We start from the raw sequence: 27500 nt of genomic DNA, 5'->3' as shown, positions 1-27500 counted from the left end.
CAGACCTGCGTTTCCTTTTCCTGAAGTGAAGTGTTAAATAAAACCGTACAGGAAGTTAAACCAAGTCTCCTGACATTATAGATATGTTCTCGGTGTCGTTTATATGAAAACGTTCATTTTAATGTCTTTTTATTTACTTCCTTAAACAGTAATCCTTTCTTACTTAATGTCTGAAAACAGAGAACATCACGATATTGTTCTGATTAGAACTAAAGGTAACGATGAATAAGAATTAATATGTAAATTAGACCACACCCCCAACCCATTAGCAGTTTAACTATCTTTTTAATAAATAAATATAATAATAATAATAATAAAATCCCTAATAGCTGTAACATTAGATTTTATTATTTAGTTCTACACTTTATTCCCACACGCCGATGGTCTCTCTCTGGTCTCTCTGTCTTTTTCTCACAGTGATCCTGATCCACGCCTCGCTCCGTCTGCGCAGCATGAAGAACAAGCTGGAGAATAAGATGGAAGGTGCAGGACTGAAGAAGACTCCCATGGGTGTGATCCTGGACCTGCTGGATCAGCAGGAGGAGAAAATCAACAAGATCCAGGATTTCATCGAGAGCAAACTGAAGGACTGAGCGACCGGACGAAGGATCCGATCCCCGCCGAGTTCCCGATCGGTTCCTTACAGAACGCCGTCGCTCCCGAATCCTTCCTTCGCTCTCCGCCGTGTTTAACGTGCTAAAAATCATCTGAAGATCCTGAAGAGCTGCAGCACTCCACCCTTTCCCCTCCTTAACCGTACGTCCAGACGTCTCACGTTTCCGCTTGTTTCTGCTCGGGAATCACCGGCGACTCCCAAACGAGACGATCGTAGTGATTAATATCGTTTTATTTCCTCTGAATCTGCTAAAAAAAGAATCTCTACAACAAACTGTTTCTGCTTTTGCTCTGAAACCGCTTCTTTCCTGCAGTGTTAAAAGCCGGCGCTCAATTTACAGCACAAACAAAAACCTGTTATAATAAACTTTTTACTCGTGTAAACGTCAGAACAAACCGAACAAATCAAAAACAAGCTTCGGTGTTTAAAAAAAACATTCATGTACGATATTTAGAAACTATTTAAATATTTTATTCCATATATTTAAACACTTCGCCACAAGACTTTTATTTAAAAAAAATCCAATTCACAAATTCCAAACTAACTGTGGAACATTTTACATCCCAAAACGTGGAAAAAAAGTCACTTTTTTCCCATAAAATACAAAATTCCAAAATATTAAAAAAAAGAAAGAAAAAAGGGTCACGATTTTCCACCAAAAGTTTACACAAGTATTTACTTTTTCCTTACAAAATGTTTAAAAAAAAAAAACACTTTTTCCCCAAACAAACAAACAAACACGAAAAAACCTAAACAAACAAACTAAATAACTTTTCTTGCATGTGGCGACACCTGCTGTTTTTGTCTGATCTCAGCATCTGACCAGCACGTCCATTTTCATTAATAAATAAATAATTGGATCTTTTAAATTTTTTTATTGTGAGCAGTTTAATCTTCGATGGCGAAACTCCGCCCCCGATGCGTCTCGTCGCTTCTTCACCGTCGAGTCGTTTGGATCGGACCGGATTTCAACCGCGAGCCTTTCAGCCTGGAGTCGAACTCGTCTCCGATCGGTCCGACTGATGTCTGATCGATCCGATTTAGTATGCAAATGAGTCGTTTACGCACAATCGCTAGTTTTCCGCTCGTATAAGTTAAAAAAAAACAAAAACGTAGTGACGTTCGATATCACAAAACACCTTAAACTTCTTAAAGACGTGTGTGTGTGTGTGTGTGGCTCACGTGTGTGTCATGGTGTATTGTGAGGAACTTTTACTTGTCACGTGTCGTCGTGTCTCAGATCTGGGAATCGGGTTCACACCTGCATGTTTATGTGGATTATTCCAGACCGGATTCTCTTGGTGTGTGTTCACAACCTCACGTCTGATCGATTAGAAAGTCATTCAGAAGCTCTTTAGAAATAATGTCATTTTATTCAGTGCTGCTTTTACGTGACGATCATGAATTAGCACGGCAGGCTAACTGACTTATGCTAGCGCACTTTCCTGTCATGAAAATAATGACACAAAAAAGAAACAAAGCACTTTTTAAATTAAAAGATTAAAATATTTATATATTTTTTTTTTTGGTCGTTCTATAAGACTTGAATTTGCTCGTCATGACGAATGTTTAATTGTTTTCCTGATTCGTTTTGAACCTTTCACACTGCATGTGATACATTATGGAGAAAAAATGTTACCGGATTTTTTTATTTTTTTTTAGCTCTTTTAATTGTTTAGCTTTTTATTGGGTGGACATTTTATCCACAGCGAAGCCAAACGCAATCGAATCATCGACGTCAGAATTTTAAACACGGCTAATTCTCTAAACGTTTTATTGCTACCTCAGATAACGATCGGCGATTCTGCAACAAATCGAACGGACTCGAGTCGGATCCCGTGTTTACGATCGATTCCGGAATTCTGCTGCAATTAAATATTCACTTGTGAGCTCATTTCCTCTAAACCCTCCACGTTATCAGAATCGTAATGACCGACGTCACGCGTGTTGAATCCGTGAGGGAAAAAAAAGAAGTCGCTCCATTTTGTAGCTATGCAACGAACGTATGACGACAGCCTCGTAAATTCATCTATATAAAGACTTTCCATGAATGTCCCTTTATTTCTCTGACGTTTGGTTTGGTTTTGTTTTTTTAAACATTACATGACATGTTCTATTAATGTTCCTTAAAACTCACTGCTTTTATAATCATATTTATTGTTCCTAAAAATGCTTTAAGGCTTCTTTATAAGCTCCATCTGTCTTTATTTTGTTTTTGTCAGATGGTAACTGATGCAGATGCAGAGTGAATAAAAGTTTCTGACGGACTAAAATCTGTGTGCTTTAGTGTGGAAACTTGTTTAAAAAAAAGTCGTATTGTCGATTGGGAACTAAGACAAAATCGGATGACTCGTTTTATGCTTGTTTAGATCGTTGACTCTTGTGAACGACTCGTCGACTCTTTCACTCATTTCCCAACTAAGCAGCTGTAATGAACATATTTCAAGTTTTGAAGACAGGTAAGAGTGACGTCTCCACCCCCCCCCCCCCCCACCACCACCACAACACAACAATAGGCCTACACCCTTTTCTCCGCCTTCTCTGGGCCAGCATCCTGCACCCTGGCCTTTGTAGGGGACTTGCCCCCCATGTATACAGTGCGTCATTACTTGACCCCCCAAAAGAAAACATGACATAAAACATTCCAAAATGTAATATTTGAATTAAACATAACATTAAATTATGCAATGCAGTGCTGGTGGTTAGTAGCCTTATTTTTCTGAGATTTAATTACACAGAATTTATGATAAATTCATTATTTTATAAAATGTCTTAAAGCCGGGGCCCCCTGCACCATCTCAGGGCCCCCAGTTTGAGAACCACTGACTCTCGACTACTTGTTCTGAGCAGGTGTTGTCAGTGACCCGGGGCCCCCTGGCACCATCTCAGGGCCCCATGTTTGAGAACCACTGGCCCTATACTACATGTCCAAGCAGGTGTTGTCAGTGACCCGGGGCCCCCTGGCACCATCTCAGGGCCCCATGTTTGAGAACCACTGGCCCTATACTACATGTCCAAGCAGGTGTTGTCAGTGACCCGGGGCCCCCTGGCACCATCTCAGGGCCCCCAGTTTGAGAACCACTGACTCTCGACTACATGTCCTGAGCAGGTGTTGTCAGTGACCTGGGGCCCCCTGGCACTATCTCAGGGCCCCCAGTTTGAGAACCACTGGCCCTAGACTACATGTCCTGAGCAGGTGTTGTCAGTGACCAGGCTGTAAAACTGTTGACTAAGTTACAGACACTGATGACAAACTCCTGCTGATGATCTGGGAAACGTCTCTAACAGCAGTCACAATGTCATTGTTTGTGTTAAACACGTTGTGAATGAGTTGTAACATTAAACAGGAGATCATGACTTACTCTGTGCTCAAAGTGATGCTCGCAGCTCCAGGGCTTTTCTCTGTGGGGCAACGAGGACGATGATGAACAATTCAGGATCTGCTTTTTTTTCATTGGTTATTGCGTTAAATCTTACCCAGATACAATAGTGCTATTTTCTGATTGGCTGTTGTGTAGCCTCTTGTTTTGATTGGCTGATAAGTGTCAGGCTCGACTAAGAGCTCCAGGGGAGACGCGCTCGGTTCCTGCCTGTTTCCATAGAGACAGCGGTGCGGACTGGTACAGTTTGGGTGCTGCGGCTTATTAAATATATGATAAATAGTCAGATTTTCTGCGTGAGAAATACGATGTGTGGCGGCAGAGTGGGACAAAAGACCGACATGAGGGTCACGTTAATGCGTGATACTTGACAGCTCTGGCCTTAGTGTTTTCTGCATCATCAAAGCTATTAATAAACAAATTCCCACATTCCTGAGAACTGAACTCATAAATAATGATATGTATTTATGCAAAAATATTCACACACAGTATAAATGCTGCAGAAGGTCATAAAACTAACTGCTGAAGTGAATAAAACCGCACTTGATAAATGACATGAAGGATGTAAATGTAACAGAGAGATTTTCCCTTCAGTAATGACATCATGTTTACAATCTTCGGTTTTGTGCATCTTAATTATAAACTCGTTTTAATCACAGCTGCACTGCTGAACAATAACATCTACTGAATCCCAAGACTGCTATTTTGAAAAATCTCCATTTTGGGAATAAAAAAACAAAGAAAACACATTTCATCAATCCGAAATGGATGAATTATGATTTCTTGTTAGTCGATGGAGATCACGTGATTCATCTCGGGCCTGTACGCCAGTACATATGCGCATGCGCAGTAGGTCTCGGGCAGCTGCTTCGCTGTGGAACAACGCTGACCGTCATGCCTCGAGTTTACATCGGCCGCTTGAGTTACCACGTCCGCGAGAAGGACATCCAGCGCTTCTTCAGCGGATACGGAAAACTGCTGGAAGTCGACCTGAAAAATGGGTAAATAAAAACAAAACGAATTTATGTCCTCGTGCAGCCTTTAGTCAAACACTACCGCTAGCATGTAACTAGCCGTTAGCTCAAACACTAATGCTAACCTGTAACTAGCCGTTAGCTCAAACACTAATGCTAACCTGTAACTAGCCGTTAGCTCAAACACTAATGCTAACCTGTAACTAGCCATTAGCTAAATAACTAATGCTAACATGTAACTAGCCATTAGCTCAATATTTAATGCTAACATGTAACTAGCATTTAGCTCAAACACTAATGCTAACATGTAACTAGCCATTAGCATAATGGCGGCGTTCAGCTTCGTCTCTGTTTATTTATATATTATAATAATTATAATCTGTACAAACAGTTTACTGTAAACATTTATCGATATGAAGGATTTGTGCTGATTGTTTATTAGGTCACAAATATAACCTAGCAAACGTAGACGTTTTACCCGTAGCAGGTCCCGCCTCCTGTGTTTTGATTGGCTAATAATGTGTACGAGCCAATCATAATACGGGGGCGGGGCAAAAAAATATAGCGGTGGGAAGCGTGATCACGTGACTGGGTTAGTTTAGTTTATTCATAACTAAAGCCACGAGCTACTTAACACTAGTGAGAAGGTTAATACAGTCAGTATAAATGTTTACTGTGTGCAGTAATGCCTCAGTTTTGCTCTGCTGCTGTTACTAAACCTCAGGGTTCGAGTTTAAATTAATCGCTTTGATAGACAAGTCCGTGTTGTATGGGGTTATGACGTGTAACCGGTCGTAGTGGAGAAACTGTCTCACTGTGTTCTCCTTTAGTTACGGCTTTGTGGAGTTCGAGGACACGCGTGACGCAGATGATGCTGTGTACGAGCTAAACGGGAAGGAGCTGTGTGGGGAGAGGGTGATGGTGGAACACGCAAGAGGACCTCGGCGTGACCGAGACGGATACGGCGGCGGCGGAGGAGGAGGCGGTGGCCGGGGAGGAGGCGGTGGAGGAGGAGGAGGAGGCGGCGGCGGCGGCGACAGTGGAGGAGGAGGTCATTATGGGGGCGGCCGCAGTAAGTACAGTCGTCACTGTGAAGAAACACGACCGTGCTCATCATCATAAAGGTCGTTTTCAGGTTTGGAATAATGTTAGTGATGATCGAGGTTGCTTTGAGGTTTTTTGTTTATCAGAGGTGTGGAGCCCGTGTTCGTATCCTTGCGTGATGGGCGAGACGGACGGATTCGTTTAGAGCCGAACGACTGAAGCAAGTGAGACCCAGAGAACATCACAGATTCACTGTGTCTTAATACACGAAAGAAATTCAGCGCTGTTCTCTGGATTCGATCCTCTTCAGTTTGGATCTGTATTTTGTTGTTAAGTTCTAATCTAGCACAAAAATTAAGGCAATATTCTGTGAGAGATCGTCGATTATTGCTCACGATAAAGACGTTAAATACGATCAGAGCTAAGACGTAAGGAGTAAGTCAGATCGTTTTGTGACGTTTTTTACGTTTATCTCCTGAACGCTGTTGCAGCCCTGAGCCTCTAGTTAGCGTAAAACTTCTGAATGTTCTGTAACGTGTAACAGAAGGAACCAGAAGCACTGTGTGATTTTAAATAAAATGATCGTTTGTGAAATGTGCCAGATTTTATTTCATTTCTTTTGGCATTAAGTTGGAGGTGAAGGTCAACTCATCACCTCGTTTCCACTGTAGGGTTCGAACGGTAATGAGTACACAGAGATCGTTTATTACTACAGCGTTAATACTCTAGGACTCCACCAAGTCTGTGTTCGTTCCATGTCTCTTTTTTTTTTTATTATTATTACAATAAGACAGAGTTGTAAACTTCTCCGTCCTTAGGAGACTACTAGCGGTATAGCAGAGATTACTCACAATCGTTTAAAAACTTTTTCTACCATTCCGGCTGTTGCTATAGAAACCACAGACAGCCTCTTTGGACCCTACAATGGAAAAGGAGAAGTTTGTTGCTACAGTTAGGTTAATAAAGTGATGCCTGATTGGGTAACTGGTGTAAACACCTGATCCATCACGGTCCGTTCGGAGGAAAGACTACAGCATGTCGTGAAATGTTGATATGAATGTCATATTTGTTCTGCTTGTAGCCCAGTGGAATCATTTCAAAACAAAAGCACAATCAGTGATAAATGTCTGACTGCTAAAGTTGCCATTTTATTTCCAGTTTGATTGCCACGGTAACAGAGTCCTTGACGTTTCAATTTGAGACAGTCGAGTGGAGGCCGAGGCCGTGGCCGAGTTCGTTGTGGCTAAAGATGACTCCCTGACCGCTTTGGCCTTGGCCTTCACCTAACAATGTGTGTGTGACCTTTGCCCCTTGATGCTTTGGCTGACCTAACCGGAAGCCAAGACGACAGCAGCCTTTTGCCAATAGACCAGGGGTGATGGTGAGGAATGCTAGTTATTATGTTGTCGAATTTGGAAAAGAAAAGCCTATAGCCACAAATGTAAAGTAATAAAACTCAGAGCACATGTGAGCTCGGAGGCTCAGGCTTAGCGATCAACAGGAAAAACATGTCTTAATCCCAGAGATCTCTAGAACCTGACTTATTTTTCTTTAGTTATGATACATGAATTTCCTGGAGACATTATGTGTGTCTGTCCTTATGAATTTGTATTTATTTATTTATTATAAATCAGTGCTTTATATCCTTGTTCCTAATAGTAATGTCCTGTGAGGGAGGCAGCAGAAAAGCTCATGCCTGAGTGTGAACAGGTTTGCGATTAAAAAGGCGATCGCTGCTAGTTTTAGACTCTAAAGTAAAAGGCATGTGAGAGGAGCATCTCTGACACCTCCATCTCTGTCCCCTGTTTGTCTGAAGGTGGCTACAGCAGCAGGAGTCGATCGGGCCGGGATAAATACGGCCCTCCGGTCCGCACGGAGTACCGGCTCGTCGTGGAGAACCTCTCCAGCCGCTGCAGCTGGCAGGACCTCAAGGTGAGGAAGAGAACCTCTGGAGGCCACCAGGCAGACAGAGAGGGAGAGGCGGGGGCAGGAGGGAGGGAGAGGCAGACGGACGGACGGAGGGAGAGGCAGGCGGGCGGACGGACGGACGGAGGGAGACCAAAACAGACAGTGGGGGGTTTAAGTATATAATGGTACAGTGATACTGAGGTGTGGGTGTGTGTGTGTTTTTACACCTTTGTTCCCTCCAGGACTTCATGAGGCAGGCGGGTGAGGTGACGTACGCCGATGCTCATAAGGAACGCGCTAACGAGGGCGTGATCGAGTTCCGCTCTCACTCAGACATGCGCAGGGCTCTAGAGAAACTGGACGGTACCGACATCAACGGCAGGAAGATCCGACTGATCGAGGACAAACCGCGCCGACGCCACTCGTACTCTGGCAGTCGCTCCAGGTGTGTGTGTGTGTGAAGCACAGAGATGTGGTGTGTGTGTGTGTGTGATTTTGTATGAAATTGTTCACCGGCTATAGCTAGTAGGCGGAGTCTGTAGGAGGTTTGTGTTACTGTCCTCAGGTCTCGCAGCCGCCGCCGTTCCCGCAGCAGGAGCCGCCGTAGCAGTCGATCCCGAAGCAACTCTAGGTCTCGCTCAAGGTGTCTATCACTTTCATCACTCCTTCATTGCTTTAATGCACAATTAATCCCGGCTGTATCCTCATGCTTTCCCTTTTCTCTCCAGGTCTCGTTCTCGCCGCCGCCGCTCTCGCTCCAGATCCGAACACAAATCCCGTTCCAGGTCGGGCCGCAAGTCTCGCTCCAAATCCCCCTCCAGCAAATCTCGTTCTCGCAAATCCCACTCTCATTCTCGCACGCGGAAATCCCGCAGCAGGTCTCGCTCCGGCGACCGCCGTTCTCGCTCTAAGAGCACTTCGAAAGTGAAGTCGGAGCGCGGCTCTCGCGGCCGATCGAAAGAGAAATCCGCGAGTAAGAAATCTCGCAGCCGCACGCCGTCGCCTGCTGAGAATGGAAACGAGGAACGAGCCAAATCCGCCTCGCGCTCGCCGTCCCCTCTGGTCGAGAAGAGCCGCTCGAAATCTCCTGAGCAGCGTTCACGCTCACGCTCTCGCTCTAAATCCGGCTCGCGTTCCAAATCCAGATCCCGGTCCAGATCCGCCTCCCAGGACTGAACCACACCCACACAGTGAAATTCCGCACATCATGAGCCGGCTCTTTAATTGTTTCCCATTACGTAGAGTAGATGTTTTATACATGACATGAGCAGAAACCCTTGGAATTATGGATCATCTGTGAAAATTATAGAATTATTATTAGTAGTATTTTTATTATGATTAGGAGGAGGATGATGATCGAGCTTTCCATGAGCCGTGACCTGGATCGCTCCACATCTCTCATTTAAACACCACCCACCCACCCCCGAGTCGTTTCAGGAGTAAGTGATGTAGGAGAAGCCAAGCTGATGTGGTTCTGTGGTTATGTGATTGTTTTTTTTTTCAGTCGTAATCCGTTTGAGAGTCTGATGTTCACGTTAGAACTTTTTAAACCATTTCAGTCTATTTTTATTGTACCTTTTATTAAAGTCCTGACTGATGCACTCCTGCAGTGTGTGTGTGTGGTTTGTCAACACAATCTCACAGCTTCTATCTTCTGCTTTTTCACTGGTGCACTTTGTGCCAGACTCAGCTTCAGTGTTTTATCCAAACATCTCAATGTTTCACTTTTGTTTTTCTACTCAAATAAAGATCCAGATGTGATCCCGCAGACCGTTATTTAATCACCCGATCAAAGTCGATCACTTAGACTTTCGAAATGGAGCCTACTGAGAGAGCTGAAATCCTGACACTGTCCGCAGAACCCCTGAGGAACCTTCGGACAGGTTGCATGTTCTAGCTGCACCTTTTTTTTTAAGGAGAAAAAACTTCAAGCTGGGACTCTGAAGGTTTCTTTGGTTTGATGTAGAACATGTTCATCATCTTAGGAACCTTTTGATAGTTGTTACTGAGTAATTGCAAGTAGTTTTAATTATCCAATTATTTTCTTCTCTCTACAAGATTTCTCTCCAGATATTTTATGTTGGGGTTCAATCTTTAAAGGTTCTTGATCGGAACTTTCTCCTGTCATACGCAGTAATTCAGTAGAACTACCTTTTTTTTTTTTTTTTTTTACCTTAAAATATGTAGGAAAGGGTTCCACCATCTCCAGATTAGTCCAGATTTTTGTCTCTTTTTTTAATTTTTTTTTTTATATATAAATATCTAGAATGTAGCAGGGGTTCTTTCCGGGTTCTATTTACACACTTTCCTAAGAAAGGGTTCTTCAAGGAACCTTTTATTTCTGATAGGTAAATAAATAAAGACATTCTTTGCATGTAAAACAAGGTATAAACTTGCAGTATTTAGTTATTTGTAGAATCTTCGAGCAGAATGTTTCAGTTCTGTGAACTTCCAATTGTTACTCGTTCATTTACTAAATATCCACAACCACGTTAGGCATCGGTGGATCATTAAGGTTCTTCGTCATGTATTAGATCCTATGGAGAACCCTAGCTGAATGACTGACCATGTTTTTTTTCTTTACTGTAAACTGACAGGTTCTAGATATTAAGGAGAGGTTAATAAATATGGGGGATGTGGTAGCTCAGTGGTTAAGGTGATCGGAAGGTCGTTGGTTCGAATCCCTGGTCCACCAAGTGCAGGGCCCCTGAGCAAGGCCCTTAACCCGTGTATAAACCAGAATAAATATATAAGTCACTCTGGATAAGAGTGTCTGAGTGATGATGTGGACATTTTGTACACACGAAGGCTGAAGTTCTACGTAGAACTCTTTAGTTTCTTATCCTGAAATAATCAGACAAGAACCGTTTCAGAAACCGAAGAACTGTCTGATATCCAACAAACGCTTAAAAGCCCCATCAGGGGCAGCAAGCAGCTGATCTTTTCACTCCAGACAGGTTGTAGATATTAGAGAAGTTTAACACACAAATGTGTTTAAAGTCAAACTGATTTCATTTAAATAAATATATTGTATTAAAGATAAAACCTGACACTTAACTATAATATTTTACTCACTTTGGCTTTAATGCCAGTGGAAGTGTTTAATCCAGAACAAACGCTTACATGACAAGTGATATGAATTTAGTTATTCCTGTGTTCGGGGGGGGTGAGAAGTGACGCGCATGCGCAGTAGAGCTCTCCCGCAGCAGCACGGAGCGCTGGTAAGAATAAACGGATTTGTTTTATATCGTTTTTAGCGAATTAATCGTCGATTTGTTCGATTTATAGAAAAGGGAAAGAGACCGAACTGTCCATCGTGTTTAATTTGTTTGCTATGAGGGTAAAAAACCGACTGTCCTCATTTTATTCCTTTATTTGATTCCTTTCTTTATTTGATGTCTTTATTTGGCTGCTGATGAATAAATGATTAATAATGATGTAATAATGAGCCGTGAAGCTGACCTGAGAACAGAAGCCGGTGGAGGAGGTTTCATCAGCAGTGTATAGAGATATTTGACCCTTTATATGATGCTGTAATGATGCGTTTACACTCCACACTGTGGGTCTGTATCAATAACACATTATGTACATCTACACATCTATACACACATCTATACACACATCTATACACACATCTATACACACATCTGTCCGCCATTTTGCTTATAGAATTTAACAATAATGATAAAAGCCAAGAAACGGGATTTCTGTCCAATTTCTGCAGAGCTGTAATGGCTCCTTATAGACTGGAGGGGAACTGGACTTGTGTTCTGTATATGTAACATACTGATTCTGTACCCTCAACACATACAGCAGTGTGTGTGTGTGTGTGTGTGTGTGTGTGTGTGTGTGTGTGTGTGTGTGTGTGTTTGTGTGTTTGTGTATGTATGTGTGTTTGTGTGTGTGTGTGTGTGTGTTTGTGTGTTTGTGTGTGTGTTTGTGTGTCTGTGTGTTTGTGTGTGTGTGTTTGTGTGTCTGTGTGTTTGTGTATGTGTGTGTGTGTGTGTGTGTGTCTGTGTGTTTGTCTGTGTGTGTCTGTGTGTTTGTGTGTGTGTCTGTTTGTGTTTGTGTGTGTGTGTCTGTGTGTGTATGTGTCTGTGTGTGTGTTTGTGTGTGTGTGTCTGTTTGTGTGTGTCTGTGTTTAGGTGTGTGTGTTTGAATTTATTTATTTATTTATTTATTTGAGAGAAATGGTTTTATGACATTTTATCGTGACACAGCTCGTAGTTTACTTACTACATGTTTTGGTGAATAATGGACAGAAAATTGTTAAATGACAAAATGTTCTGCTTCCTGATGTCCGTTTGGTAAAATGTGATAAAATCTGTCTGCTGCAAATAGATCAAACTCTCTCTCTCTCTCTCTCTCTCTCTCTCTCTCTCTCTCTCTCTCTCTCTCTCTCTCTCTCTTCCTTCTTTCCTACCCCCTCTCTTTTACACAAATGTCTCTTTGAGCGTCTTGTCATGACCTCCAAAGCGGATGTGGAAATCCTGCCAAAAGATGCAGATGCTCCTCAGCGGCCGAGACACCAGAACACCACTGCCATCCTCTTACCAGGTGACATTCAACAGAATGGCTTTGTGTTCATTTTCAGCTGCACCTCTGGTCCTTACGGTCTAGTTATGTAGTTTACATCGTTCATAAGAGTACATTAGGATCACGGCTCCATGTAGAAGACGTGCTGCAGAGCCTGCTCACCCAGTGACGGTACACGTTCTCCACTGGTGTCCCACAAGGCTCAGTGCTGGGACCACTTCAGTTCTTCTTTGACTTGAGACTCTCATTTTTTTTTTCAGAATGTCACACTAAATAAAATATCTCTGTATAATATAAACGCAGCTCTCATCTCATGTAAGCATGAGGATGGGAATAAAACTTTACCGCATTATAGAGGTAAAGCACCAGGGGGGGGCACTTAGTTTTGCCCTATTACGCTCCTCGGCTGAGATCAAAGCCTCTAATTTTCAACAAATAAAAATATATGATTTAAAGAAATAAGTTTGTGAAAGTCATTTTATGAAGTTGTATTTTTAAAGCTTCTGCTCATCCACTGCCAAAAGTGGACGTGTCCCAAACCACGGCAAAGGAAGTGACCCAGGTGGGCGGGACGTGCAGCATCGTCCACGTTCTGGAGTGGAAGGAGGGAATGGCGATTCTGCCAGGCAGCAACCTGAAGGTTAGGGAGAGATTTCTCCTGAACTTTCATCATAGAGGTGAGAACTTGGGTCTGGATTGGAATACCTGATGTTCTAACAGACCCTGTGTGTGTGTGTGTGTGTGTGTGTGTGTGTGTGTGTGTGTGTGTGTGTGTGTGTAGCTGTGTGTGAGTGACAGCGGCACTCTGGAGGTGATCAGTCAGGGGAAAATGAGCTCAGCAAACCCTCTCACTGATGGAGCTGCCACCAAAGTCATGGATGGAGAACCCAAACAGGGGGTGAAACCCAGCTCAGATCCTTCAGCAGGTCATTATTTGTGCATTAACGGGAGCCTTCCACAGATTCTGAACAATGTCCTGATACATAGTCAGTCTGGGGAACAAAAAATCTGATTACATATAAATATAGATGTTTGTTGTCGAGGATGGTTTCATTTGGCTGAATTTTGGGGATCCAGAATTAAGACTTCAAGTTAGAATTAAAAAGCAGCCAATCATCAGTTAGTTATTTCATTTATTCATGATGACATGTTGGTGTTGGTGTTGGTGTTGGTGTCATGTCCTGGCTCCATACTGACCAGGAGGAGTGTGTGTCGTGTCTGTAGATGTACAGGCCATGTGTGTCGATGGCGGTCGGCTCATCAAGGCTAACCCGGAGGTCCAGGAGAACTCGGTTCTGCACAAGAACAACGATCAGATGATGAAACGTTCCTACACCGAGGAGCTCCGGAGAGATCCAGCACCTGACAAGTAACTACACTCTAAACACACTGATCTGATGATGACCTTCTCAAATGCTGGATGTTGAACAGAATTTACACTTTAATCCACTGATATGCAGAAGAAGGTCTGTGTTCATTTAAATGTGACAATTAATTTACTTCATAAAGTCTAATGTTTGAGCCTGAACATCAGCACATGTTCTGTAACTCCTACATGCAGTCAGTTCTCATTAAATACTGCAATAAACAGAGGAGAAGATGAAACCAAGCTTATTGTGCTACACAGGAACACTTTAGGCTGAAGGTTAACGGTCGGTTAAAGATGCTGGAAGCAGGAATGATCAGCGTGTAAGGATCTGAGCGACTCTGAGCTTCGTTGTGACGTCTAGACGACATGTTCAGAGCTTTACCAGAACAGCAGGTCTTGTGAGGTGTTTCCTGAATGCAGTAGTTAGTGCCTGCAAAAAGTGCTTGAAGGAAGGACAACCAGTGATCCATCCTGGACGTTCCTGGACACTTAAGGCTCACTGAGAACATCTCAGCTTGTTGTGTATTGAGCTGCGTAGCTGCAGAGCTTCAGACTAGCTGACTCTTGATCACCGCCCAGAGCTCCTACACTGGACACATAAGGATCAGATCAGGACCATGGAGCAGTGGAAGAAGGAGATCTCAGGCGTCATCGGGCATCGAGGCAGGATACACCCTGGACGGAGTGCCAACCCATCACAGGGCATACACACACACACTCTCATTCACACACACACACACACTATGGACAATTTCCCAGAGATGCCAATCAACCTACCATGCATGTCTTTGGACCGGGGGAGGAAACCGGAGTACCCGGAGGAAACCCCCGAGGCACGGGGAGAACATGCAAACTCCACACACACAAGGTGGAGGCGGGAATCGAACCCCCGACCCTGATGAATCATGTTTTCTTTTATATCACACGGACAGCCGGGTGCACGTGAGCCGCTTACCTGGGGCAGAGATGGCACAAGGATGCACTGTGGGCAGAAGGCAAGCTGGTGGAGGCAGTTTGATGGACTGAGAACCTTTGGGTCCTGCATCTAAACATTGTTACAGACCAAGTTCTCCAAGTTCTTCATGATTACAGTGATCTATAACGGCTGTGACCTCTTTCAGCAGGATCATGTTCCCTGACACAGAAGACACCAGAGTTCAAGGTGTTCACTCAGCCATCAGGTTCTCCACATCTCAGTCCTGAGCACAATGTGGGACGTGTCGGATAAACGAGTCTGATCCTCGGACACCTCGGCTAACGACAGACACGAGAGTTCTTTTAAATGTGTTTGGACGTAGCACATTTCAGACAGCGGATGTAATTCAGACGCTTTAACTGGAAGGTTGTGTTGTTCTTGAGGTGGTGTTCAGGTTGTGTGGCGCTGTGCAGGGAGCTGGTGTATATCTCATGTCCCACCCACACCATGTGAAGTTGTATAATAAGAGCTGTAAAGGCTGCTGAACTCCAGCTTGTTACAGCAGATTGGCTTCACAATCAGCTGCTGTACTTCCAGCTTTTTATAACTCTGACTCACTGACGCTGGAATGACGGCTCTCTGCCTCCGGAACACGACTCGCTCCACATCCGTCCGCTTTATTACACTGCATCAAAGGCTTATGACTGTTCTTAACCAGTTTAATCCGTCTCTCGTATGATGATATGTTTGTGCCTCAGAGATTTGTGTTACATTTAGATTAGTTTGGAAAATGTACAAGAAATAAGACATTTCTACATTTATTACTTTTAGAATTATATAGAATTATAATTAGACAGAAATTTGCTGAGAATTATAATTAATTAATTATTCATTATTGACGTCACACATTTTAACTGGATAATAACGGCCAAAAAGTACCACTTCCTGTCTCTCCTGCTCTCTCTCTCTCTCTCTCTCTCTCTCTCTCTCTCTCTCTCTGTCTCTCTCTCTGTCTCTCTCCCGCTTTCTCTCTCTCTCTGTCTGTCTCTCTCTTTGTCTGTCTCTGCTCTATCTTGAGAGACTAGAGTGTATGCATGGGAGTAGGTATATATAACTATGTATAATATATAGCAAATAATATAGTATATAAAGACATATAGATCTGTAGGTATATGTCTCTATATAATGATATATCCAAATAATACTATCTCAAATAAATCTCTATCTCTCTATTCATAATATATCTCTCTATATATCTCTATCTCACCTACTATCTTTCTCTATCTCTGTATGTCTCTCTCTCTCCCTTATCTCTATATGTTCTATCTGTCTCTCTCTATGCTCTCTCCTCTTTGTACTGGTCTGTCCCTCTCTCTCTCTTTGTCTGTCTGTCCCTCTCTCTCTCTCTGTCTCTGTCTCTCTCTCTCTTTGTCCCTCTCTCTCTGTCTGTCCCTCTCTCTCTGTCTCTCTCTCTCTCTCTCTCTCTCTCTCTCTCTCTCTCTCTCTCTCTCTCTCTCTCTCTCTGTCTCTCTGTCTGTCTGTCTGTCTCTCTCTCTCTCTCTCTCTCTCTCTCTCTGTCCCTCTCTCTCTGTCTCTTTCTCTCTGTCCCTCTCTCTCTGTCTCTCTCTCTTTCTCTTAAAAATCTTTCAGAATCTTTTTGAATTGATTGATTTGTATTAAACTTTGTAAAATTTGCTGATACTCGAGGCTCCTTTAATAGATTTTAAATAAATAACTAAAATAAAATAAAATCCAGATCCATTCACTATTATTATTGTTGTTGTTGTTGTAGGTTTATCTGAAGCGAGCTTTGTACACGTCCCTGTGTCTGAGCCGTTACTATAGAAACAATAATGTATTAGAACGAATGCATTAACACAAAGCAGAACTACAGTCTGTTCGTACTGCTATACAAAAATAATGCACACTTTCTGACCAATCAGGTTCCGGCGTTAAGCCGTGCTGTTAAACGTGTTTAAAGATGAATAAAAACGACCAGAATTTCACCTGCAATGTAGCATTTAAATCTGAATGAAACTTTTTTACATTTTAATTTGTCATCACTTACAAAATGTACGTTTACTTTACTATTTTACTGCATCTGAGCAAATCACAACAAGTGTCAGTGATTATTTCAGCCAATTATCCGTCAGTTAATAATGTAATAGTGATTTAGTGTGTGATGTCGTTATGATGCAGAATGCCTTCTGAACATCCTCACACGTTCTTCTCTATTTCCAGTCTGACAGGAAGTGAGAGGAGTTTGGAAGCAGGAGTGATGTCGTACGACCCGGAACTCCTGAAGCCGATGAAGAAGAGGAGGAGGAGGGATTATTTAAGTCCCTCTGAGGAAGACTCTGAGCCTGAGCCCATGGTACGATTTAAACAACCGCATCGTCTTAACTAAACCCGACGTACTGAATAAAATGAATATTCAAATCATCTATTTAAATAAGCCGATTAAGCGACCGCTGCTAGCTCCGCCTCCGAGTACCGTTAGTCCCTGTTGGTTTATGATGGACTCTGTAGAACTTAGGAAAAGACACATGTCACTTTTCTTATTTAAGGAACGGAAAGCTGAGGATCTAAAAACAGAAGGACATGAAAAGACAGGTGAGTGTGATTTACAGGTGAGTCTGTAGTTTAATGTCATGTTAATAAAGGACAGGCGTGCTGAAGGATGCGTCGTGTCTCTGTCCGCTTCTGTGGAACACGATGAACTCAGGATTGTGTTTATCTGCTCAGGGACGGACGCTAAAGCCGAGTCATGGTCATGGGCTCAGTATCTGGACGAGCAGAAGGCCACTGCAGCTCCAGCCAAACTCTTCCAGGAGGTACAGACTGTTTCATTAGTGTCACTGAAATCATCTTAAATAATCATCTGTTTTTTTGGTCAGATGTTTTATTGCATACACTGTGATTGTTAACTCTGTTGTTTTTCTGTTTAAGTCACAGCGAGTCCCTGAATGTCCCAACAACTTTAGTCAAGGCATGAAGTTGGAAGGTATCGACCCCCAGCATCCCTCCATGTACTTCGTCCTGACTGTGGCTGAGGTACAGTGTGTTACAGACGTGTGTGTGTGTGTGTGTGTGTGTGTGTGTGTGTGTGTGTGTATGTGTGTGTTTGTTTGTGTGTGTCTGTGTGTGTGCATGTGTGTGTATGTGTGTGTATATGTATATGTGCTTGTGTGTGCGTGTGTGTTTGTTTGTGTGTGCATGTGTGTGTATGTGTGTGTATATGTATATGTGCTTGTGTGTGCGTGTGTGTTTGTTTGTGTGTGTGTATATGTGTATGTGTGTATATGTATATGCGTTTGTATGTGTGTGTGTATGTGTGTGTTTGTTTGTGTGTATGCGTGTGTGTGTGCATGTGTGTGTATATGTATATGTGCTTGTATGTGTGTGCGTGTGTGTTTGTGTGTATGTGTGACAGTTTGTGTGTGTATGTGTGTGTATGTGTGTGTTTGTTTGTGTGTGTGCGTGTGTGTGTTTGTGTGTGTGCATGTGTGTGTATGTGTGTGTATATGTATATGCGTTTGTATGTGTGTGTGTATGTGTGTGTTTGTTTGTGTGTGTGCGTGTGTGTGTTTGTGTGTGTGCATGTGTGTGTATGTGTGTGTATATGTATATGCGTTTGTATGTGTGTGTGTATGTGTGTGTTTGTTTGTGTGTGTATGCGTGTGTATGTGCATGTGTGTGTATATGTATATGTGCTTGTATGTGTGTGCGTGTGTGTTTGTGTGTATGTGTGACAGTTTGTGTGTGTGTATGTGTGTGGGTGTGTGTATGTGTGTGTGTGTGTGTGCATGTGTGTGTATATGTATATGTGCTTGTATGTGTGTGTGTGTGTTTGTTTGTGTGTGTGTGTGTGTGTGTGTGTGTGTGTGTGTGTGTGTGTGTGTGTGTGTGTGTATCAGTGTGACACATTTTAGCACTGCATCTATTTTGAAGTGTTCAGACCTTTTGTATTTAATGACATTTATTTATTAAAGACAGAAGTTCAGTTTATTTATTAAATTATTTGACCTGTAATCAAAGTGTAGTTTTAATCAGCAGCACAAATGAAATAAAGTCATTAAATAAGCTAAAAGTAATGTGTAGTTTTTAGAGCGTGTGTGTGTGTGTGTGTGTGTGTGTGTGTGTGTGTGTGTGTGTGTGTGAGTGAGTCCTCAGCATCGTCCTCGACATGTGTTGCCATGGAGACCGTACTGTTATTTCTAATAACACTCGGCGCTGCACATGAATAAAAAAGGGTGATTAATTTGGTGTCCTTGAGTAAAAGCATTGGTGAGAAACGCCATCAGTTCCACTGTGACTTTATAGATGAAGAATGTGCTGGTGACAGAATGACACTTTTGCCCTGTTGGAGTCACTGGTGTGGTTTTGTGTTGATGTTTTAAAAGCTACACCTTCGTTACCTTTTTCAGCCATAATTCCGCTCTGCAGGTCTGTGGTTACAGATTACGTCTCCATTTTGACGGTTACTCGGACCGCCATGACTTCTGGGTCAACGCCAACTCCCCTGATATTCACTGTCCGGGCTGGTGTGAAAGCACAGGACACAAACTACACACTCCTAAAGGTACACAACTTTCTCATTACATCATCACTGTGGAATGTGAGGCGTTTCTATCTACGTATGGTGTAAAAAATAGTGGGCGGAGTCAATGCTGATGGATCATTATATAACCTGCTGTGTGATTTCCTGAACAGAGATGTGTGTGTGTGTGTGTGTGTGTGTGTGTGTGTGTGTGTGTGTGTGTGTGTGTGTGTGTGTGTGTGTGTGTGTGTGCATGGGCGTAAATTTCATTTAACAGTAGGGGGAACAATAAATATAACATTTCTAATGAGCAATTTTTGAAGGGGACACAAATAATCCAGTGTAATTGTACTTATAAAGACACTGTATGTCCCCACAGTGACAAACTTTGCTGTTATCATTATTACTGTAACATGGTGACATCATGCGTCATTATGGTTATGTTCAAAGTTTTTCTCAGGTTCAATGACAGCAGATTTTTCTTCAAAATTATTTATTTCATTGTTTGTGTTGCTTACAGTTAAGCTATTAACATACAATAAAAGATAAACATGACTGTTATTGTGAAATATATATAAAATAAATAATGTAAATAATTGTAAACAAGCTAACGTTAACTAGCTATTGTAAACAAGCTAACGTTAACTAGCTATTGTAAACTAGGTAACGTAAACAAGCTAACGCTAACTAGCTATTGTAAACTAGCTAACATTTACTAGCTATTGTAAACAAGCTAAGGTTAACTAGATAAGTCATATTTTAATCACTAATATAGCAGATTCATGGAAAATTACATCAGCAATCATCATTTTTGCCGAAACTAATTTATGAATGAATCTGCATCAACTACATTAAAGAGAATCTCTTTATTTAAGGTGAATAAAATCCCCGAATTAATGGAGTTGAACATTAACTGAGCCGCAGCCGCACACCTGAGTCGTGTGTGCAGAGTAGGTGAGATGTACTGGGGCAGGAGGCAGTGGGTCAAACCACTGTGAGGAAGGGGAGGGGGAACTGTGGGTCAAACCACTGTGAGGAAGGGGAGGGGGGACTGTGGGTCAAACCACTGTGAGGAAGGGGAGGGGGAACTGTGGGTCAAACCACTGGAGGGGAAGGGGGGGGTGAAATCACAGTGAGGAAGGGGAGGGGGGAGGGTCAAACCACTGTGAGGAAGGGGAGGGGGGCTGTGGGTCAAACCACTGTGAGGGAGGGGAGGGGGGGCTGTGGGTCAAACCACTGTGAGGAAGGGGAGGGGGGACTGTGGGTCAAATCACTGTGAGGAAGGGGAGGGGGGGAGGGTCAAACCACTGTGAGGAAGGGGGGACTCAACTGTTTGTAAATGCAGTTTTGAGTTTGTTTTCCTACTTACATGATTATTTAGGTACACATACATCTTTCACAATAGAGAGTGCAATATTTTTTAAATAATTTTTTTTTGGGGGGGGGGCAGTTCTCAGATGGGGGGGGTCATGTCCCCTCCCTCCTCCCCCGGGATTTACGCCCGTGTGTGAGTATGTGTGTGCGTGTGTGCGTGTGTGTGTGTATGTGTGTGTGTGTGTGTGTGTGTGTGTGTGTGCGTGTGCGTGTGCGTGTGCGTGTGCGTGTGTGTGTTTGTGTATGTGTATGTGTATGTGTGTGTGTGTGTGTGTGTGTGTGTGTGTGTGTGTGTGTGTGTGTGTGTGTGATGTCAGAGGTGAAGCTGGAACCTGAAGTTCTCCACATCTTCAGGACAGAGCAGTTTACACTGTGTGTGTTTCTCAGTAACAAGATGAGATTTTTCTCTTATTAACTTGAAGAAAGAGAATAAAGACAGAAAAAAGAGAGAGAATAAAGACAGTGAGAAGAAAGAGAGAGAAAAACGAGATAGAAAGAAAGAGAGAGAATAAAGAGAGAGAATAAAGAGAGAGAATAAAGAGAGAGAGTGTGATGATGTGCTCCATGTTAAATGCAGCTGTAAATAAATACACTGAGTTTTTCTGTATTAAATTCGTTTGTAATTGTTGCTGAGTTGCTGCAGTGTTAAACTCTTCATGTCTTGACGTCAGGACGGTGACAGTAACTCGTCCTCTTCATGTCTTGACGTCAGGACGGTGACAGTAACTCGTCCTCTTTATGTCTTGACGTCAGGACGGTGACAGTAACTCGTCCTCTTCATGTCAGAGTTTATCTGCTGATAGAAATGCTGTGATGAAGCTGACTGTGTGAACTAATGCACCTGGAGCTCCATCAGGAAGGTGTGGAGCTGTAACATCCTCACTGTTCTACAGGGTGTAAAGAGGAAGAGTTTTCCTGGTCCAGCTATTTAAAGCTCACCAAAGCACAAGCTGCCCCACAGGAACTGTTCAGCAACCTGGACGACGTAAGTGTTTGTCTCTGTGGCATCAAAATAAAATAAATAAATAAATCGGTTTGCTGGGAGCAGACATGTCGTCTCTGTCCCACAGGCCGAGACGGCCGAGGAAGACGGGTTCAAAGTCGGCTTGAAGCTGGAAGCCGTGGACCGCATGAACCCGTCTCTCATCTGTGTTGCCACGGTGACAGACATCGTAGGCAAACGATTTCTAGTGCACTTCGACAACTGGGACGATACGTACGATTACTGGTGTGTTTGTCTCGGAGTTCTACACACTTACTCGTGTCATTGTTATTACATGATTTACTCCAAAAGACTTCTGCCCTTTCTGTTTAAAGGTGCGACGCTCGGAGTCCGTACATTCACCCCGTGGGCTGGTGTAAAGAGAGAGACCTCCCCCTCACACCCCCACAAGGCGAGTGACACCTTTAACCTCCAGGTTATTATTTTATATCCGTTCTGCAGGCTTGTAATGGGACGTCTCGTCTGACGTGTATCTGTAAGGACGAAGGACGTCGGTCTGTCGGAGTTTAACGAGATGTTAAAGTGATTATTGAGATTTTAGACTTTAGAAAGTTCACTATTTTCAGCCTCTGGACAGATTTTACTCAAGCTAATGCTAGTAAAATTCACATATCTCCAATTGCTGAAGGAAAACGACTAGCATATAACATGCTAATTAATGTGCATTACAATTAGGTTAAAGCTAAAAAAGTACAGAACACAAAGAAATCTGCAGCAACAAGGACAAGTGACAGGTTGAAAATAGAAAATATGAACAAATCCTCTTAAAGGTGCGGTCTCCGTTGTTTGAAAGCCAATGTCGACATATAAAATCACCAAAACAGACACGCCCCTAACCCAAACGGGTCCCACCCCTGTATCGATAGCTCCGCCCACACATACATACGTAACCCAGGCGACTAACAGAAAGAAACGTGTCTTTATCATAGCTGAAGGGAAGAACAATACGATTGTAGATAAACAAACAAGCAAAAATGCCACACAAGCATAATGATGTAAAGGACAAAGGCATATATTAGTTCTGTGTAACAAAGCAAAACCAACGTTACTCACCTATCGAGAAGGAAAAAAGCGCCTCGGCGTCTTAAGTAAAGTCGGCCACATATTCACAGGTCGGAGTTTCCCGAGTCGATAACTCCTGAGCTAAACGCTGTTACTACACAAAACGCGGTTGTAGCTGCCTCTCTACATTACTACGATAGAAAAGAGGTGTTATTTGTGTAGTAACAGCGTTTAGCTCAGGAGTTATTGACTCGGGAAACTCCAACCTGTGAATATGTGGCCAACTTCCTGCTCCTTCAGTTCTCTCCAGCGCTGGAAAGCTGATCCTATATTAACACGTCCTACTTCTTGTCCTTATCGTAAGTCTTTCTTCTCTTTCTTTCTTTGTTTTTATCTTCCATGTCGATGTTAAAACCGCTTTCTGCTAACGTCACACACACGCACCGAACACTCTCTCCGCCCATATCGACAAGCCCCGCCCCTTTCTGCTCATTGGCTACACGTTAGTTTTGATTTTTGTTTATTATTCGGCCCGACTCGGTTTTCTGCAGCATTACTCAAAAATCGGAGACCGCACCTTTAAAGTGAGATTTAAACACAAAAATAAAATGTGTTATGTGACTTACAGACTATCCCGAGCCGGGTCGCTTCTCCTGGGAGCGCTACCTGGATGAGACCGGATCCACAGCGGTGCCTGCAGAAGCTTTTAAAGTGGTGCGTAAACAAAAAAACACATCCCATAATGCTCATTTCCTAAAATACACATGTTGAAGTGATACTGATTAGACACCAAACATGTAGCTATGAAGCTAATGTAGCTAATTACAAGTATATATAAATAACTACAGCTAGTGCTTTAGGGTTTGTCCTCCGTCATGGGAATAATTGCATTAAAACATTTAGGTGTGTGTGTGTGTGTGTGTGTGTGTGTGTGTGTGTGTGTGTGTGTTTAAGATGAACAGTAATAAACTGGTGGCCATACACACATTAATCATTAGCTACATAGCTTTGTAGCCTAAGAAGTGGAGCTAAGAGTGATTTTATCCTTTTAGTGTGTAAGTAAGGTAAAGTCTCTCTCTCTGTCCCCCCCCCTCTCACTGTCTCTCTCTCTTTCTCTCTCTGCCCCCCCCTCTCTCTCTCTGTCTGTCTGTCTCACTCTCTCTCTCTTGCGCTCTCTCTCTGTCTCTCACTGTCTCTCTCTCTCTCTCACTCGCTCTCTTGCGCTCTCTCTCTGTCTCTCTCTCTCTCTCACTCGCTCTCTCTCTGTCTGTCTCTCTGCCCCCCTCTCTGTCCCACCCCCCTGCCCTCCTTCCCACCCACCCCCCTCTGCATGTAGCGTCCACCTCATGGCTTCCAGGTGAACATGAAGCTGGAGGTGGTGGACAGGAGGAGTCCGGCGCTGATCCGTGTGGCCAGCGTACAGGAAATGGACACACACAGGATTAAAGTGAGCACTAAATTAGAGTTACACAGATGTACACACACATGTTCAGGGTCATGATGGAGAAATGTCCACGTGTCATGTTGTAATATTCCAGCGGTGTCTTGTGTTCTGCACTGATTGGGTCTTTATGGGTCCAGATGAATGTGTGTGTGCTTTGGTTTTATTATCTTATTATTTATGTTGTTGTTAAACTGTGTTTTTACTTTCAGATCCATTTTGACGGTTGGAGTCACGTCTATGACGAGTGGATGGACTCGGATCATCCTGACATTCACCCTGCTGCATGGTGTGAGAGCACGGGGCATCCTCTAATACCTCCTCCATCCACATCACCTAGTGTCCCACAGCCTGGTGAGGGACAAACTCACACACACACATACACACACACACACACACACACACAAAAAACAAAAAAAAACAACAAAAAAAAAACAAAAAAAAAAAAAAAAACACAAAACACAAACCAAAAAAAAAAAACACAAAAAACCCACACACACACAAAAAACGACAAACGAAAAAAAATAATAAAAAAAGGGAACAAAAAAAAACAAACCACACCCAAAAAAACAAAAAACACAAAAAAAAACATGGCACACACAAACACTAACACAAACAAAAACACACAAAACACCACAACAAATAAACACACAAACACATGCACACACACAACAAACACATGCACACACACACCACAAACACACACACACAATGCACACACAAACACAAACACAACACACACACACACACAACACACACACACACACACACACACACACACACACACATACACACACACACACACACACACACACACACAAACACAAGCACACACACACACACACACACACACACACACACACACACATGCACACACAAACACAAACACACACACAGACACATACACACGCACACACACACACATGCACACACAAACACACACAAAGACACACACACACACAAACAGACACACAAACACATACACACGCGCACACACACACACACACACGCGCGCGGACACAAACACACACACGCGCGCGGACACAAACACACACAAACACACACACAGACACACACACACGCACAGACACACAAACACACACACATGCACACACACGCGCAAACACACACACAGACACACACACACGCACACACACACGCACACACACACAGACACACACACAAACACACACACAGACACACACACGCGCACACACAAACACAAACACACACACAGACACACACACACGCACACACACACACAGACACACAAACACACACACATACACACGCGCGCACACACACACACACACGTGCGGACACAAACACACACAAACACACACGTACACACACACACAAACACACACACACACAAACACACACATACACACACACACACACACAAACACACACAATCAGTGCTATTTAGCTGTTGTACAGTTTTGTACACTCACCCTGAAAGTGCAGTTTAACTTCACGTGTCTTCTTCAGGTCCCCACAGGGAACCCACAGCTGCAGCGCCACCTAGTTTCACCTCAACGCCGTGCAAAACCGCCACAAATTCCCGCAGCACCTCTAAATACAGCTTCCACAACAGGTCAGTCCTGTGAACTCTGTCCTGACTGCGGAATCTTTAACAGGACAGACAAGTAAAGTTCTTACAGTTTCAGGATCAGCACAAGTCAGAACGTGGGTTAGTGAACGGTTTGACTGTTACTGCATCATAAAATACAACAGCCAATCATGTTTCAGTATGCAAATACAGCAGTGGATGAAATTTGCATATTCATAGATTTCTTTCCGGTTTATTTTTTTTATTCCCACAGCAGTTTATTTGTAGGTTTTGAATATAAACTTGCTGTAATTTATTATAACTTATGTACAGGAAGTGCCCGACTCCTGGGTGTGACGGATCGGGTCACGTGACCGGACGTTTTACAGCGCATCACTGTATATCCGGCTGCCCGTTGGCCGAGAGGAATCAGGGCCGGGTCAAGATGGACCTATCTGACACAGAGGGATCCAAACGCAACCTCCTCGTCTTTGGACAGAGGGCTAAAAAGTCTCGCTATCACGGCAGGTGATTAATCAATGGACCTGAACCACCTTCACCAGGCTGCACGCACGTATACGTCATGAGGAGCTACAAAGTGTTTTCTCAGTCATTAACGAACACTTGTGTGATGTCGACTGGCGCAATTATCATGACGTGCTTTAATGGTTTCTGTTTTTTATCAGGATTGGCCGTCCTCCGAAATATCGGAAGAATCAACAACGAGCTTATCAAAGTGAGTTTCTTATTTAATCACCAGAGACACGCTGATGAACATAACCATAAACATTCATTCATTCATACATTCTCGGGTCACGGGGAGCCTGTGCCTATCTCAGGCGTCATCGGGCATCGAGGCAGGATACACCCTGGACGGAGTGCCAACCCATCACAGGGCACACACACACTCTCATTCACTCACACTCACACACTACGGACAATTTTCCAGAGATGCCAATCAACCTACCATGCATGTCTTTGGACCGGGGGAGGAAACCGGAGTACCCGGAGGAAACCCCCGAGGCACGGGGAGAACATGCAAACTCCACACACACAAGGCGGAGGTGGGAATCGAACCCCCAACCCTGGTGGTGTGAGGCGAATGTGCTAACCACCGTGCCACCCCTTAACGATAAACAATGAGAGATATTTAGATGAAGAATAACGTGTCAAAAAAATACAAATAATTAATGACAGACACTGAAAGACACTGTGTGTGTGTGTGTGTGTGTGTGTGTGTGTGTGTGTGTGTGTGTGTGTGTGTGTTTGTGTCAGACATGACTTCAGAGAGCATGTATCCCTCCCTGTTCATGTCAGCACTGACTGCCAGTTCAGATCGGACTCTCTCGCTCTGCTGGGAACAACACTGTAAGCTCCTGCCTGGTGTTGCAGGAATTCACGCCAGTCAGGTGGCTACATGGAGCGTCGAGGAGGTCAGTGTGTGTTACACAGTTAGAAATTATTTTAGAGTCCATAAGGGAATTTGACTCAGTTTAGTCTGCTGCTCCTCTTCTTTATGCAGGTATTCGGCTTCGTGCAGAATCTCATCGGTTGCGAGGAGCAGGCACGGCTTTTCAAGGACGAAGTGAGTTCCATCGTCTTCTTTATCGAGCGTTAACTAAAAATAAAAAACACAAATAAAAGAAAATGACTCCTTTGGCAGATGATCGACGGTGAGGCCTTCCTCCTGCTGACTCAAACGGATATAGTGAAGATCATGAGCATCAAGTTGGGACCAGCTCTGAAGATCTACAACGCCATTCTGATGTTCAAGAGCACCGATGAAGTACTGTAGTCGACTCTGACTCTTCAGTTCTGTGCCATGTTCTCATCCATCTACAATCC

The 27500-nt window shown here is 43.4% G+C and overlaps 3 protein-coding genes across 4 annotated transcripts in view; all 3 read left to right on the top strand.

The window, feature by feature from the left end:
• arl6ip5b (ADP-ribosylation factor-like 6 interacting protein 5b) overlaps positions 1-2889 on the top strand; it is a 5879-nt gene extending 2990 nt beyond the window's left edge. The window contains exon 3 of the mRNA XM_027163599.2: positions 418-2889. Coding sequence (XP_027019400.1) covers positions 418-593 — 176 coding nt within the window. The 3' untranslated portion in view covers positions 594-2889. The remainder of the gene's footprint in view (positions 1-417) is intronic.
• Positions 2890-4817: 1928 nt separating this feature from the next.
• Positions 4818-9523, top strand: srsf6a (serine and arginine rich splicing factor 6a). The gene is given in 7 exon segments (XM_047807466.1): positions 4818-4867; positions 4869-4997; positions 5801-6042; positions 7831-7946; positions 8165-8367; positions 8488-8565; positions 8651-9523. Coding segments are annotated over 7 exon segments (1251 nt in total). The 5' UTR covers positions 4818-4832; the 3' UTR covers positions 9099-9523.
• A 1562-nt stretch (positions 9524-11085) lies between these two features.
• l3mbtl1 (L3MBTL histone methyl-lysine binding protein 1) overlaps positions 11086-27500 on the top strand; it is a 17463-nt gene continuing 1048 nt past the window's right edge. Inside the window, exons 1-22 of one of the 2 annotated variants that reach the window (XM_047807460.1) lie at positions 11086-11143; positions 12377-12479; positions 12959-13098; positions 13240-13384; positions 13683-13827; positions 16985-17117; positions 17311-17356; positions 17489-17577; positions 17699-17797; positions 19190-19325; positions 21551-21642; positions 21728-21885; positions 21975-22051; positions 23291-23376; positions 23999-24109; positions 24316-24457; positions 25595-25700; positions 25989-26183; positions 26342-26391; positions 26931-27088; positions 27178-27240; positions 27319-27500. The exon at positions 27319-27500 is cut by the window's right edge and continues 1048 nt beyond it. In XM_047807460.1, the coding sequence (XP_047663416.1) occupies positions 11105-11143; positions 12377-12479; positions 12959-13098; positions 13240-13384; positions 13683-13827; positions 16985-17117; positions 17311-17356; positions 17489-17577; positions 17699-17797; positions 19190-19325; positions 21551-21642; positions 21728-21885; positions 21975-22051; positions 23291-23376; positions 23999-24109; positions 24316-24457; positions 25595-25700; positions 25989-26183; positions 26342-26391; positions 26931-27088; positions 27178-27240; positions 27319-27450 (2445 nt within the window). In that variant the 5' untranslated portion in view covers positions 11086-11104 and the 3' untranslated portion in view covers positions 27451-27500. Of the gene's footprint in view, positions 11144-12376; positions 12480-12958; positions 13099-13239; positions 13385-13682; positions 13828-16984; positions 17118-17310; positions 17357-17488; positions 17578-17692; positions 17798-19189; positions 19326-21550; positions 21643-21727; positions 21886-21974; positions 22052-23290; positions 23377-23998; positions 24110-24315; positions 24458-25594; positions 25701-25988; positions 26184-26341; positions 26392-26930; positions 27089-27177; positions 27241-27318 lie in introns of both variants that reach the window. The other variant, XM_047807459.1, reaches the window with a different exon arrangement.

This window comes from Tachysurus fulvidraco, chromosome 23 (genome assembly GCF_022655615.1).
Source record: "Tachysurus fulvidraco isolate hzauxx_2018 chromosome 23, HZAU_PFXX_2.0, whole genome shotgun sequence".
NCBI classification, from domain to species: domain Eukaryota; kingdom Metazoa; phylum Chordata; class Actinopteri; order Siluriformes; family Bagridae; genus Tachysurus; species Tachysurus fulvidraco.
This window is presented reverse-complemented; position numbering and strand designations above follow the sequence as displayed.